This window comes from Falco punctatus, assembly GCF_963210335.1.
Source record: "Falco punctatus genome assembly, chromosome: 11".
In the NCBI taxonomy this organism is placed as follows: Eukaryota; Metazoa; Chordata; class Aves; order Falconiformes; family Falconidae; genus Falco; species Falco punctatus.
This window is the reverse complement of record NC_137591.1, coordinates 18,884,709-18,901,021: the sequence shown is the minus strand read 5'-3', so window position 1 is coordinate 18,901,021 and position 16,313 is coordinate 18,884,709. Positions and strand designations below refer to the sequence as shown.

The 16,313-nt window shown below is 38.9% G+C and overlaps 1 protein-coding gene across 2 annotated transcripts in view; it reads left to right on the top strand.

Annotated features, from left to right (window-relative positions):
* The window catches only part of TGFBR3 (transforming growth factor beta receptor 3), a 117,821-nt gene that overhangs the window by 93,691 nt on the left and 7,817 nt on the right, over positions 1-16,313 (top strand). For both annotated transcript variants that reach the window (XM_080406515.1, XM_080406516.1), the window contains exons 8-15: positions 2,267-2,456; positions 3,683-4,008; positions 4,680-4,829; positions 6,630-6,761; positions 7,022-7,189; positions 9,864-10,163; positions 10,983-11,103; positions 15,185-15,220. In XM_080406515.1, coding sequence (XP_080262641.1) covers positions 2,267-2,456; positions 3,683-4,008; positions 4,680-4,829; positions 6,630-6,761; positions 7,022-7,189; positions 9,864-10,163; positions 10,983-11,103; positions 15,185-15,220 — 1,423 coding nt within the window. The remainder of the gene's footprint in view (positions 1-2,266; positions 2,457-3,682; positions 4,009-4,679; positions 4,830-6,629; positions 6,762-7,021; positions 7,190-9,863; positions 10,164-10,982; positions 11,104-15,184; positions 15,221-16,313) is intronic.

The window sequence follows — 16,313 nt, the reverse complement described above, 5'->3', positions numbered from 1 at the left end:
ACAACCCTGTGAGGGTTTCAGAAGCTTGGAGGGCCTGTTCTTCACTTGAGAACAACTGCCCGCCAGCTTCTGAAATGGTTCTGAGTAGTTGGCTCTGATTGCCTCGTTTCCTACACTGCATGCAAAGGTGTTGGCAGCGCAGGCAAGCGAAGCAAGGTAGGTCTGTTCCTGCAAAAACTTGTGCCCAGTTTTGTTTCGTTCAGGCAACGCAGGACTGGACTGGACATTTACAGGTTCGATGTGGAGTGGAGAGGTATAAACAAACCATGGAAATGGTCAGGTGCCAGCTAGGACAGTAACTTTCTGAGATAAATATTTGTTCAGCTGTCTCCTCATGACAAAAAAAAAAAAAGGGAAAACGGAGAGGGAGTTCCAGCAAAGTTGGAGTAGCATAGTAATTCCAACCAGTCAAACGTGTGTGGTAATATGAAAATGTGGGATAAATCATGTCCAGATTTATATCTGTTGAAAGATAAAATATTATTTGATCTAAAACACTAGTAAGACACTAAAATTAGGATACTTATTGTTTCCTTTTTTGTTTCTTATCTTCAGTGGCCATTGCTGGTCACTGATGACTGTACTGATGGCAGTATCCTCAAACCAGACACTCCGCACCTAAAATTCCCATTAACTTCAGCTGTGAAGCTGTGCATGTTTAAAGGATGCGGAGCTGGGTCATTAGGAAGAAATGAGGGAGAGCACTAAAGATAAACTATGCCATTCCATCAGGCCTCTCCACAAGCTTTGCTCACTTATCTGTTCAAAAGCTCTGGTTTTGAGGTTAGGTAGAGAAGCTCTGTGATGCTGGGTATCAGGTCCATACAGTCACTGTCTAAAAGCAATCTGGGCAAAAGAGATCAGTGTAGTCAATCTTTTGGGGTTCTGGAGTGAAAGAGAATTAAGATTTGTCCACATTGAAGCAAACTAATGGGGATTTATATTTTTTTTAAAAAAAGCAGACTATATGAATGATAAGGTAATCAGGAATTGAAAGTGTTTGCTCTAGAGTATTCAATAGTACCTGCATATAGAAAGCCTAATTTAATCACATTGCAGAAATCACTGAAAAATGGGTCGTCATGCCTTCCCTGCTGTGTGTATATTCAACTTGTTCTGTAGTCATTGATGTAATTGCTGTAGTGATAATACTAATGTGGTGAATGTGAAAATAAATACGTGTATTTGGCTTTGTGTGAATACATGTTTAAGTTTAAGATGCCAAGCACTTAAAAGCAAGTTAAAGTGTAATACCAATGAATGAATATTTTTCTATTTCTATTTTCTAACTGCCCCTCTAACAGCTAGAGATGGTTTTATATGCTTTCGACTTGCCCTTTTGGACAAAAGAATCTGGAATTTTGCAAAACATTTCCAGTAAAGCAAAAGCTGTGTGACTCATCTGTATTCCATGGTCAACTTTGATGAGCCATTATTTATATATTTGTTTTAATTTATTGATTTTATTATATTAATATTATATTATTATATTAATAATAAAACTAAGAGGTTGGCAAGTGCATTTATGAGTTTGCTGTATTGATATATTTGCATAAAACTTATATTGTTAAATTTTATTTATGTGCAGAAAGTGTATGTTGTCTTTTAAGTAGTTTGGCCGTGCATAAAACATGCATGCTTTCACTTTACAGCTCTATTAAGCATTTAACTCAGTCCTGTTGAACGTACTTAACATTTTGCAGGAGGCACATAACATTTCTAGTACGAAGCTCATTCAGAGAGGCACAGGCTATCCTTGGTGCTAGCTGACTTTAAAGCATTAGCTGGTATCAGCTCTACTTCATGAGCATGCGATGTTTTGCCTTTTTCAGTAATGCTCATTTAAACAAAGGTTTTCCCATATGTAGCCTAAATAATGCTCTAATCAAAAAAATGAAGGAGACATCTGAAAAAAATCATTTGGCATCCTGAGTTCACCTCACCACTGAAGTAATTTCAACTCAGTTTTGAAGAAAATATGTTGTTATACAAATGGCTGTAAACATGTCTTTGTCTCGTTTAGGGATTAACAGCTTCTGACTACCTTGATTTATTGTACTCCAGGCAGGGCTGGGAAGAAGGGGGGCTTTTCTCCATGTGTGCAGCAGTTCTGTGCCTAAGATGACAGAGTTTGGTTTATTTCCCAGGTGTTCTTGGTTCGCTGTTATTTAATAGAGTAAAATAGATTAAAAAACATCAGTGCCACTATTCCATTTGAAGTATCCTTAAATGGTAAATTATAAACCAAGTTTTTCTTTGTTTGCAGACATCAAACAGTATTGGTTTTGGAAAGGAAACAGAACGATCCATGACCATGAGTAAATCAGTAATACCTGATATTCCCTCATCACATGAGAGTTTGATCAAGTGGGCTTATGAGCATAACTATAGTCCAGTTACTTCCTACACAAAAGCCCCTGTTGCTAACAGATTTCATCTTCAACTTGAAGATACAGGTAAGCTTGGAGATGGACTTTTAGCATATAGAAAAAATATATCTTGTATTTCCAGAAATATGATGATTTGAAAGGTGCCTTCTCAGTTTTGAAGCTTTTTTGTTGGGGATTAGACTACTTTCGTGGCTCATAATCAGAAATGCTGGTAATATCTATGAATGCTGGCTGGAAAAAAAACCACCTCTGTGGCTTTTTGATGAAGGAAGTCTAGACAAATTGTTATTTCCTGAAAAAATGTTGGTGGGATTAAATGGTTATAGTTTATCCAACTCACAAGCAGTTACAGCTGACCATATTCAGTGTTCACAGGAGTGGACTTCAGCAACTCGATATCTTGTTAGTTAATAAACCCAGCCTGGATTTTTATTTTTTTTCTCAAAAAAAATGAGCATAATGTTTCCTTGAGACAAATAAACTTTTAAATTGTTTACAGACAAAACTGGCTTACCAAAAAAAGTCTGAGCAAACAGAATAAATACAGCTGTTAAAAAAAATGCATTTAGTCAAAGTTATTGTTGATGTAAAGATATCTGGGTCCATTGAAGCTAGTGGAGCTGCATATGCTTTTTCACTAATTCGGAATTTCAACCACTAAAAATACTGTTTAACTGTTTTGATAAAGCTTATGTTCACGTTAATTTTATCACTTCCACTCATGGATTACACCTGCATGGGCCAGATGTTGAGATTTCTGTCCCAAGCAGTCATGCATATAAGCCAGGAGATAGTTAATGTTCTCATTTACTCGGTATAAAGTTAACTCTTGTTTAACTTCACTCTGGTTGTGTAAGTAGTTCCACAACAGTGGAGTGACTGAATTTGTGATGAGGCAGGTAATGGAAGAATTTCACCCAATTAGTTACACTTAGCCTATTTCAACTGCACTAAAATAGTGTATTTGCCAAATGTTATGTTTCTTTTATCTCTGTGGTTGCCTTTTGCATATAATAGGCCCACTCTTCAAAGTTTATTTTCAGTTCTTAGTGAGGTACATTTCTGACAGGGACTAAATATAAAAAGATAGATGCCTCAGTAACAACTAAACCCTTAGTGGGGGAATTGTGGCTAATTACATGGAAAGTATAAAAATGCTGCTTTGGATGTCCTTCAGAAGCTTCCTTTCTGGATAATACCTTTTTTTTGTATGAAAATTACTAGTTCTGCATACTTCTAGGAAAAATATCTAATCACCTAATGTGCTTTTTTTTTTTTTTTTTTTTTTTTAGAAGAGATGAATGATGAAGAAGACCATTCCCTTCCTCCAGAGCTGACAGAATTGCTGGGTGCTAACCCACTGCCTGCCCCAAAGAATCCTGCATTAAGTGATGGACTGACTTTTCCTTTTCACATTAACAGAGGAAGACATGACACAGTGGGAGAAGGAATCTTCCCATCCAGGGATTCAGTGGATACTTTAATAAATCATGATTTTGAGCATTCCCTCTCAAAACATAAAGAACCTGAAGAGGTTCAGGGCAGCGCTGATGTGGCCCTGTCAATAAACTGTGATGACAAAGTCATGACAGTAGCTGTAGAAAAAGACTCTCTGCAGGTTGGTGTGATCTCTTATTCTCAAATTTGGGCAGGCTTTTCTGGGCAGAACATTTTATTTGTATTTTGATTAAATAATAAACATTCTAAGATACACTGCCATCACCACCCAACCCCCTAAAAAATAGTTTGGTAAGGAAATGATACTGTGGATATTCTTTGCTGTAATTCAGGGCCGTGTTTCTTCTTCCCAACAATCCAGTAGTTTGTAGAGGGATTTCTGATTAAAGCTATCCAGGGTTGGTTCTGTCAAAAAATTACTGTACTCAGCCATCAGTCTGATTTTTTTAATCTCCAGAGTACAAAGAGGCTGGGTTTGATATCTGTGAGAGACCTGAATAGATCTGTCTTTACCATCTACCAGCTGACAGGTTGCTTGTGTCCATTTGCTGGAAAAGAGCCTGATACAGACAGCATTTTTAGCTCATTTCAGACCAAACAGAGTCAGCATTATCAATCAGCAGAGTAATAATGAACCTGTTGTTTTCTTTGTTCCATGTTACATTTATTCCCTGTTGCGTATAACAGCATTTTGAGAGTGACCTTCCCTGGATGTCAGTACAATGAACTTCCCTTCTTCCTCCCAGCAGCCACGAGCAGTATTCTGAGCAGCACTTTAAGCAAGAGCCTAACAATTGTGTTTCAGCCACTTACAAAGTGCCTTTGTTTCAGGCCAGCGGCTACACAAGGACAGAACTCTCGCTGCTGGATCACTCTTGCAAAGCCAGGATGAATGGTACCCATTTCATTTTGGAGTCTTTGCTGAACAAATGTGGGACTCGGACAGCATATATCTTGAACAAGATTGTTTATTTTAACTCTGTGAGTATTTTACGAAGAGGAGCTGCTTTTTGCACTGCGCATCATAGTGGTACAAGGAAGCCATTGTAGTTAGCTTTCGTCTTAGCAAAAAGGAGGCGTCCTGATCTTTTCCTGTTGAGCTCAAACCTAGTTGCAGCCACAGTCCCTGTATTCAAGGAGGTATGAAGACTGCACATGCAGGGTGCTTCTGTGGTCAGATAGTATCCCCAAGGAAAAAGGAGGAGTTGGAGTTAAGTACTTTTACAAAACTGTATGACTGCACTTTGGGGACCATCAAGTACCAGTCTCAGAGAAGTTGCACCAGCTTTCCTTATGCAGCTTTGATGTACCCATACATAAGAAGTACTACATAGCTGTAAGGAGGAATAGGAATGAAGTTTTGTGATTGCACAAAGCAATACCAGTTAATTCATATGCTGAATTATTTTAAGTGAATTCTTTTCTTCCAAAATTACGTGTGTAAAAGGCTTTCAAAATGTGTGGAAAAGACATTATCTGTGCATGCTTCTCCTATAATTGGATTTCTATTTGCTATCAGTTGATGTACGTGATGAAGGGACTCTTGAGTACTTGCATATGAGTGATGATGCTAAGGAGCCCAGTTAGGTTCTGAGTGACTGCTTCCAGACTGGCTCAGTTTATGAGCTTGAGTACAGCGCAGCTAATCTGGGTTGGAAATTAATAACACGTTTTTCTTGCTGAGCTTTCCAGTATGTAGAAGTAACCTTGGCAAATGATGGAAAGCCTTTGGTCCAACCCAAACACAGCTAAGGCAATCTGATCTGACCTTGCCTGGCTAAAACTGTTCTGTACTGGCAATTCTGTAGCACCTAACTCTAATTCAGAAACAGTCCCAAACCAGGACTGTGGATAGAAACATCTCCAAACTACAGAATAGCACGTGTCTGCAGTTAAATACTGTCACTGTCCCTGTATTCTATTATGGCCCAAACTAAAATGGATATTTTCCTCGTTTCTCCATTTTGTCTTTTAATAGTCTTGGCTACATCCTTAACTCCAAGTCATGTATGGTATCTTTTGGAATTTTGGAGCATTTCTCCTAAAAAATAAACACCATGCAGTGGAGCCTCAGAGAGTGTCTCTATCACTTCTTAGCAGTTGCTGTGTGTCCAGAAAAACAAAGACAAAGTCCTGGAAGGGAGGGGACTAGCTGAGGAGCTGCAGGGCATACAGAAGCAGAGTACAGAACACTGGAAAACAAAACCAGGATTTTTCAGGGGAAGAAATGGTGAAGTGTGCAAAGGAGGGGGGAAAAGGCGGGGACGAAATCCAGCAGAAATTCAGAGAAAAGCAAGGAAGGAAAAGATGAAGAAAGGAACATGATGCTTTTGGGTGTACATGTCTGAAAACATTATGCAAATGACAGAAGAGAAAATCCTTTAATGACCCTAAACACTTTCAGTGATTTTCCATGAATGCATTAAGGGAAACTAAGTTGCAAAAAAATCAGTTTAGAAAGGCATTTCTTTTTTCAGTGTTGGTTATAGAAATACCAGAAATAGAATGGAAATGCTAGGCTGCTCTTTCAGACACCAGCACCCAGACTGGTGTCTTTGCTGGCTCTGAATTCTGGAAAAAAACTTAAGGGGTGTTCTCTAAATATAACTTGCCTATCTTACATGCTCAGCACAAGGCTGTTTAAGATGTGCTTTCACCATCTGCTTAGCTGGTGCACTTCTTTTGGCCTCACATTGTTCTGAAGAGAGAAGAAACTAAAGCCATGAAGAGAGAGTGCTCAGTTATCACCTAATTTTATGCATTTTGCAACCTTTTGTACAGATTGTCATTCAGCTGTCATCACCAGCTGAAAGCAGCGGTTTTGATGATGATGACATGGAATCAGGTGATAATGGATTTCCAGGGGATGCTGATGAGGGAGATGTTACTTTCTCCAGCTGGCCTGAAATAGCGGTATGTTACTCTGGGGTTTGCACCTTGGCAATAGAGAAATGTCTATTGTAATAGGCACTTCACATAAATTACATTAATTGTATAGCAATTAATTTGTCTTTTTAACACATTTCTTCTCACTTCCATTTCTTGTGACCCTGCTGAAGATTTGCACTAAGTAGGTGGAATGTGGGTGGGCCTGTATTGTACGCTCCAAATTTGTCCTCATCCCGCTACCGCTCCTGACTCAGGATGTTAGTGTATTGTTTTTTTCATTTCAGTTTAATTGCACGCTGCACCAGCCAGAGGATGACAGAGGCATTTTCTGGCCTCCTGAACCACACATCACCAATGTGACCTTCAACATGGAGCTGTACAAAACAGATCTGTTCCTTGCTCCTTCCCAAGGACTCTTCTCCGTTGCTGAGAATGGGCCAGTATATGTAGAGGTAACAAACTGAAAAAGACTTTCCAAGTAACAAACATTTTGCAAGGCTGTGCGGCTGAGCCAGATCTGGTCTTAGCAGTTGAAATGTCTCATGCAGTTGCTTTAGGCAGGTAGGGAGGTACTTTGGTGGCTGCAGAGAATAGACACTGTAGGGTAAGAAGCAGCCAATGTTTTGGGTCAAAACCAAAGGATTCCTGCAAAATGCATGAATGTAACTGCGAGGTAAATTGGTTATTCTTGCCAAATCTGCTTTTCTTTGCAGAACTTAAAGGTGGTTTCTGAGCTCTTGCTCTGAACTGATGTTTCCTGATGGAGATTTCAGGGTTCAGTTTATTGGGTAATATGGCTGAACCTCATCTGGAAGGTGTAAACATGCAAAAAATGATAAGTGTCTGTCTTCCATATGCTAGTGTTCTTGGGTTACAAAGTTAGTACAGAATCTGACCTCTCTCCAGTCCACTTACAAACACCAGTTACAATCCTTTTTAATGCTATCATGTCAGTTCTAACAGCTTTAGATAAATAAGACCAGCAAAGTCCACAGCCAGATACCATTGACTTCAGTTGTATTTTGGACCTGGTATTGCTTCCATGTGTTGCTAAGTTGCCTGTGAAATCTGGGGGAATTTCAGACCAGTACAGTCTGTATTTATAAAGGTGGACACATGAACAGAATTTTGCATTTTTCAAATAATGGTAAGCATTAATAAATGTAACATTGGCAGTGAAGCAGTATCACCAGTTTATAGATCAGTAAATCACCAGAGGAGACCAGGAAAATGAGTATGTTGACTGAAGCAGTGCTGTGCCATGTGTCTCTTGCACAAGTTAGTTCTTTGTGAGCCCACGTTGCACGTGATAAGCATAGTGGCCCATTTGACATTCGTGCAGTTCTCTTCATTGTTTCAGTGTGTTGTGCCTCCTCCTCATTCTCTACCCAGTGAAAAGTACTTAAGACAGTTACAGCAAAAAGAAAGTATGTCACACTCGGTTAAGAATATGCTTACAAAAGGCATGTTATTTTTTTCATTTGGATAAAACCAGCTGCTTCCTTCAGTGATCTGGGATGAATCCCCTTGGCTCCAAGCCCTTTGAATTTGTCTGGTTCTGGAGCTGTTTATTCAGACAGACGTTCTGATTTCTTCATCACCTGTCCTGGCAGAAGCTGGTTTTTTTGTTTCTCCTTGCACAGTGGAAAATCTGTATCGGTATTGAACTTCTGTGACTCCATTTTTAGCTGACAGATTATTTCTTTTTGCTTGTTTGTTTCTGTTTTGCTTTTTTTATTAACAAATATATTTTGGGTTTTGCTCAATAAATTGCTTAGGTCATAATCTGTAAGAACTTTATATATCCCTTTTCCTTTTCTGCTACAAATATTTTTTGTATTTGAATTTTTTGGCCTTTTTTCCTTTGTTTTCTCTTGTCAATTTCTTATCATATTTTGGTCTCATCTTCCTCCAGTCATTCTCTTCTTTCCTTGAGATATCATTCATCCTTTTGTTTACCTGCCGGTGTTTCATGATACTGTAGTATGCCTGTTCTTCTTGCCATAATCTGGTTTTTTTAACTAGTTTAGACTATCAGCTCGTTTACCTGTCAGTATCTGCGGCTTGACTTTCATTCATCAGTCTTTATTTCTGTTCTTTTTAGAAGACGGTCTTTCTTGCTTAGATGCTTCAGCACATCCCTTCATCTCTAATTTGATTGCTGCTCACTTAAGGGAGGCAAAAAATGCAAAATGTCTGTATTTGTACAACTCATAGCATCTGAAAATTTCTGTACAGATCGCAGGAAAATTTGGTAGGCTGTTCCTTAAATATACATGCAGCAGCACATATGGATTAGGTACATGTATAATGCACATGAAGGAGAACGAAATTTTCTTGTGGAACTCTTTTCATCAGGCAGTATTAACAGTTAGGCACAACACTTCTGTTGTTTATTAAGAGCAGCATGCTTCATTTGTTACAAATTCCATTAATTTTTTTTTCCTAATTACTCTGTAGCATTTGTTGTCTGCATTCCAGCTGAACAACATCAGTGCCCTGGAAGTTTGCAGTCTTAATTATTTTTCATAAAAGAGTATGAATTTCAGACTTACAATAAACTAAAAGGATCATTTCTTAAGAAATCATGGCTTTTTAGGAGGCTTCCCTACCCCCCAGTCCAGGAATGCCACCCACACATCAGACCATGACCTCCTCTCTGCCTCTGCATTCCTCTCCTGGCTGGGGGTGGGTTCTCTGTTGTGACTGTTGCTTTTACCTTCTTTCTTTTTCATTAAAGTTTTAAACAGATACAAAGACAGGGAATTAGTAATTTACTTCCCTATGGCTCTGTTGCAGTCTGTGTGTCTGAGGGAGGCCGCGCCATCTCAGGTGGCAGTCACAGTCATTCACTGCGTGTCTGATACGGGCTGGGTTTTTCATCCGCTTTCTGAAAGATAAGGGATTGTATTTATGCACGGTTATACTATTAAACAGCCGCTGGTTTTGAAACCACAGATTTTCTGTCTCCCTGTTTGACAGTCTACACTTATGCATTTTGAAGGCTAAATGTTCAGATTGGAAGTGGCACTGGAAAAGTGCTTAAAAAATTGTTGAAAATGTTAATGAAATGTGAACTAAAAATGTCATTTCTGAGATCTTACTGTCTCTTTCTTTTTGATGCAGGTGTCTGTGACTAAAGCTGACAGATCCTTGGGCTTTGCCATTCAAACATGCTTTGTTTCCCCGTTTTCAAATCCAGATAGAATGTCTGACTACACCATTATAGAAAACATTTGTCCTAAAGATGAATCTGTTAAATTCTACAGCATTGAGAAGGTGAACTTTCCAATACCATATGCACAAAAGGACAAAAAAAGATTTAGCTTTGTGTTTAAACCTATGTTCAATATCTCACTGCTCTTTCTTCACTGTGAGCTGACTTTGTGTACAAATAAAGACAAAGATACTCAAGGACTGCCAAAGGTCAGTAATTTATGAAAGTCTAAACTTCTGATTTAATATAGGTATATTTAATAAGGTATATTTTCACCTGAACTTTGAAGAGAATAAATGGTTTTCTGTGGAATTGATGTAATGAACATGCTATCTCTAGGCTCAAGATTTTAATAGATAAGCGTTATGATGATGTGCATTTTGACTGCATAATCTACAGTTTGTGTTTAAATTTCATCAGGTGGTTATATGGGATAAATAGAAACTGCTTTTTATTATGCAAATGGTTCAGATTTATCTTTGATATCCATATCACATCTATATCCAAAGTGCAAACAATGTTAGCTTTAATTTCCAAAGACATGCATAATATCAGATAATATTGCAGTCTGATTGTTACAAAAGAGAATGGCCAAATTTTGCTTTATAAATAATGGAAATGGCTGTAAGTTAAAGAATGTGTTCTAAGAATTTGGAATTTATTTTTACTTTTGCATTTATTTACAAACCCCTTAAAATGTTGTTGTTGCTTTTTTAAGATACTTTGTCATTGTTGATCAACACGTGTTGGTGGCTACAGTTTTGGCTACCAGATTTTTAAAAACCATTTAAATACAATAGTAACACTTTATAAAGGTTAGAGAATCCTTAATGCAGGCAAAGGTTGCATCCTGAAGCACAGCGATGGATTGCATTTCCGAGTAGATTACATGGGGATTGTTTGGAGGTTCTCCTCTGTTTCTGGTAAAGAATATAGATAAAACTGATAATGAGGCAACTGTGTAGCTGGTACAGCTGTCCTGGCAGACAGGTGACTATCCGACCTTACACTGCCTTTTCCACTTGCAGTGTATTTCTCCTGATGAAGCTTGCACCTCTCTCAATGTGGATATGATCTTGGCTATGATGCACAACAAGAAAACCTTCACCAAGCCCCTTGTTGTAGTAACACATGAAGGAAAAGCAGAAGGTAGGAAAAATAGCTTTATTCAACAGCTCAAGCTCAATGTATTATATTGTGTAGCATACAGCCACTTGAAATGGAGGACTCCAAGTATGTGGTATTGTATAATCTTGTGGTGATACTGTGTTTGTAAGATGATGTTTGTTTAGACGTTTCCCTGGCAGCAATCATCATGGCAGTTCATTACCTGTTTTTAACTGTCTTCATTGATCTCTGGACATGTGGTTTTGCCAGGCATTGAGACAGGGATACCATACTACACAAAAATACGGGTTTCAGAAGTGTGAATATAGCAGTAGCTCTTGCAGCAACTTCTTGTTGCCCAGAGATCAAAGGCAGTGCTCTGCTCCCTGCTGTATCATTTCTTTATTGCAGTTGTAAATATGTATTTAAGAATAACAACAATGGAATTACAAGTATTGAGGACAGTAAAGCCTGATAAGTTTGTAAAGCAAAGGGATGGCCACTGGAGAGAGACTCATTAGACTGTTAAACTATTAAGAGCAAAGTATGAGCTACACAAAAGTATTTTAGTTCCACTTTGGTGGGGCTTATTTGATTATGTAGTCTTTATGGAAAAAAACATGAGTGTGGCTAGTAACTGGTTGAAGGAGTTGGAAAGGTTGAAGAGCACTGTGAGATAATGCCAAACAGCATGATGAGACTATACTTGAGCTTAAGAACATGCCCTGTGAGTGATGGGAAATAGGAACTGTTTTCAAAGCTTCATTTAATTTGAAAGTTTTTCTTAGTGAATCCCTCTGACAACAGCATCAGTCATTTTTTTATGCATCCATAGCAGAAAATGCATGTGCATTATCTTTTCTTTTTCTGTTAGCATGGGAGTTCAGTCAGAAGCTTCAGAGGCTTCATGTGCACGTCAAAATTTTCCAATTGTGTCCAAAGGCTGTTTGACCTTTGGAATGCTTTTTGGGGAGTGTCAAAAGGATTGGGATCAGAAGTCCTTTAACCTCTGTTGTACACTGCATGCTTTTTAGTCTCCGAACAATCTGAAGTATCATACAGCATTGCCAGGGGACATATGCAACAACTGTGTCTATTTAACTCTGCAAGTCAGCTCATGGTTAGGTTTTGGGTTTTTTTACAAATTTATTAATACAAATCAAGTCTGCTATGAATTAAAGGCAAGTATTTCAGCTATCAGTGTGGTAAATTAAAAGTGCTTTGGGCCTGATTCTGCACTCTTTCTTTTTGCAAATTTCTGATTTTTTTTTGTGTGGTGGTTATTCGATTGGGTATGAGTAAATCCTACAACTAAGTTCAGCTTTCAATAAACAGACTTGTACTCTGAGCTCTTGCCCTTCCGATGTGTGGAGCATTGTGCGCAGCTCCCGTCTCGCACTGCACTCAGAATGTTGTCTTTGTCAGAGGCACAAGGTCTTAGTGTGCAAAGATGAGCTAAATTTATAAAGATTAGTTACAAGACAACAGTGTGATAGAGTATCTTGTTGCATTGTGGGTGATTTAGTCTAATTGTGGGATGTTTGGTGGAAGTCTCCGCAGCATATCACAGCTTTCAGACATGATACAAAGTGGCACATTAACAGCGTGGCTTTGTTGGTATGTGGCTGTTCTGCAGTGAATCAAGCAACTCCGTTCTCAAAGCCAAATGCTGTTGTTGGCCAATACGCGAACGTAAGATTTGGAGAAGAAATTATATTGCATTACTGAACAGGAGAATTTACATCTCAGGGGTGGTGTTCTTCAGTTTCTTTCATGTGAACAGGCCAGCTTTCATTGTTGTAAACCATACTATGTGAGTTACTACCATCGGATCTGCTTCTCCAAGCCAAATGTAGAAGTAATGTGCTTGACACTTCAAAAGTCAGAGCAAACTGGTCATTGCACAGTTGTTGTCTTTTTTCTTCAGACATAAGCTTATGACTGTCATTGACTGTAGTAGAAATCACAACTGTATATCTAAATGAGAATAACTTTCTCCCCTCCTAATTTTGTTAGTTATTTACAAGCTCAGTTGCTTACAGTATTGCAGTAGATCCCAATGGAAGTGTCTAAAACCTGACTCCGTGCTACGTTCTTTCCCTTTGCATGCCTGCATTTCACACACATGCTTTCCCCCGCTTCAACGAAGAGCATATGGATGGTCATTTAGGTGCCAGGAAATAAAGGTTCTGCTCTTAAAATGAGGTACCAATGTAATTGTTCAGGTTGTGGAGTCTTTAGATTACTCTTTCTACAGCAAAAGAAGACAGGTCATAGAAAGGAGATCATGTGAGCAGCTAACAAGTGCCTCTATCCTACAAAGATATAGAAAATCATGATGATTTCTAAAGGCTGGCTGCTGATGCTTCTAAATTGGATGTTTTTCCTGGGCCTTGAGGATTCCTACTGCTTCTGTGTTGCTCTGAGGAAACCACATTAAAATACATGTAAGAACTGGATGACTGGGGGGAACTGATAATGGGCTACACAGCCTATCATTAATTAGCAGACTTTATATTCCCTTGGTAGGGAAGCCAATGACAGAACAAGCATGAAAAATTCATTCTCCCCTCAACTGAGAAGGCTTTTTCTTGGCACTTGGGATATGCTAGTGGAGTGTTTGGACAATCTGATAGTGCCCTTACCCATGTTTGTACTGTTCAGTGTTCCTTGGTTTCTGTCCAGCCCTCCTCACAAATCAGTTACGCTTTTGCTGTTCCATGTGCTTGATGACTTTCCAGCTTGTTTGGGCATGCACACACACACCCACCCACCCCCTTCTATGTTCTCACCTGTTTCCTGTTACTGTTCCACCTGTTTCCTACCGTCCTGTCAGGAGTGATCTGAAAGAGACACTAGTGCGTTAAAGCAAGTGACAATAATGCAGTTCAAAAATAGAATGCTTTTTTGGATATTGTAGATGCGTGCGTCTCAGAGCCTAATGATCTTATAGGATATGGCTGGCAGTTTAGTGCTGCCATTTGGGTTTTAGAAGTTAGAAGCATATTCTTGGTTTAAGAATGCTTTAAATAAACAAGTATACTTTTTCAGTATTTTTGAGCTGCTGTGTTTATGTGGCAATGAACCTTTTCTTTTAGTTGCTAAAGATACAAAACCAAGTATTGGGATGGGACACTGTCTTATCAAATCCCTTTACAACTGTTGCACTGAACACACAGAGATGCCAGAATTTGAATGAGATCCCTAGGTTACTGGGCAATCCAGAATCAAATTGCAGCTAATCAAACAGGTTCTTGGGTCTGAAGCCAAAATCTCTGGCTCTTCTGCTTGAGGTGGCATTCTTGGAGAAAGATAAGAGAAGGCGGTTAAGCAAAAGAAGGGAAAATTCTTCATTTTTTAACATATGTTTACTTGTCTCTTTCTGTTACATGCTGATAATGATGCTGATATTTGATGTTGTTGCCAAGAATAATAGCTTTGATATAATAGCTATGATATCATAGCTATGATCTTTTATTGCTGATATATAATTAACAAACAAAACAAAACAAAAAAAACCACTGAACTTCCAAGACAGAATACCAAACAGGACTGAGGAAAATGTGTAAATCAACACATATTCATGCAATTTGGACAAAGCAGTGTGTATCATGCCCTAATACTGACTTTTCTTTAGAGGTAATAGCAGTGAAATTTTAACTTTTTTTTTGGGGGGTGGGGGTGGGCGTGATTTAGCATGCTGGTATCTCATGTTTGTGATTAATGAGTAGTCAGATGAATGTAATCACCTTAAAACAGCATTTGCAGTCTGTGCTCTTTAAGAGCTCCGCATAGGGATAACCAGAGTTACTGTGAATCCGACCTGATAACATCTGGGTGGGAAAGGTTGCAGTGTACTTGCCAGCAACATATATGATGCATGAACTATACTGTAGATATGTTCCCCTGAGGAATGATCAATATACAAATAGGATTTTTCTGAGCTGAGCAAAGTTACTGAATTCAGGCTTGTTTTCCTGAAGTTCCTAGTTTGAAAAAATTGCAATTAATATCTTTCTGTCAGATCAGATACTGAAGGTTGCTTGCATAGTTTGTAGGCTTTATGTGGAACTCTGATTAATGGTTTGTGGTTTTGGTTGTGTTTTTTTTTTTTTTAAATTAGATCCTTCCTTTCCAAAGCCAAATGTGAGACAGCAACGTAAGTAACTCTTCAACCAATCTCTTTTAAGCCTTAAACTTTTTCCTCATTATCTAATACTTTCTAGACAAATTAGCTTCAAGCTTTCAGAGTGTGTGTGTGTATGTGTGTTAAATTCTGGGACAGAACAAATTCTGACTCTACTGCTGATTGAGAGATTCCTATCAGCATTTAGAGGGATGGGCTGTGACCTTTCGTGTATGTGAAAATCAAACTTAGGAAGGCACCACTGAGAGCCTGTCTTAGCAAGTTCATTTGCTGATGTGTGTATGTTATTTCCCTCTTCTTTGCTGAGGCCACTGCTTCCCAGTACCAGGGTTTCAACAGCAATGGCATCTTCTGGAGCTCCTGTGTCCTACTCCAAGCCTCACTCCCACCCTGCACGGCAGCTGACCATGTCCCCGGTTACTCTGGCACCAGCAGTTATAGGTCATGCTGTAGATGAGATCGCTTGATATGGATTAATTTATTTGTTCTTTCTGTTGTCTGGGTGTAGTGAATTAACCAGGATCAATTACTGACCCAGGAAGGGAAGAAAATGAGAGAAACGGCACTAGAAGACAATAATAAACAGGAGAGTGAAGGTGATCTGTAGCCAAAACCAGGAACGAATGGAGAAAAGGGAAGATTAGAAGAGGAAGTGCAAAGAACACTTTTTCCTCTGTTCCTGTCCTTATGTCTTTGGGACTAAATTTACTCAAAATAGGAAGGGGAATGAGAAATTGCTCCTGCCACTTCAGCCTCCATGTGACTTTCACCTCTCCATTAAATTTCCTCCGAAGAGGAGAGAATACTGACTGCTGGTGCCTTGTGGAAAAAACAGTTGTGTTTAGGAGAGTCTTTTCTGTTCGCATTTAAAATGACCAGATGTGGCCAAAGGAGTCAAAAATAGTCTTATAGAAGAAATGGGAGAAAAGTCTTCTAAGTAATTAACTGTCAGGTGTTACATGTGCAGACTTGGTCGCAGACACCCAGAAATGCATCCTGAAGGCCCTTGCCAACAGGACCTGCTGGAGAAGACGTTTTGTCAAAAGGGGAAGAGGGGAATGGCCCCAATGATCTCAGGAGCTGCTGGGCTGGAGGATGTCTGTAG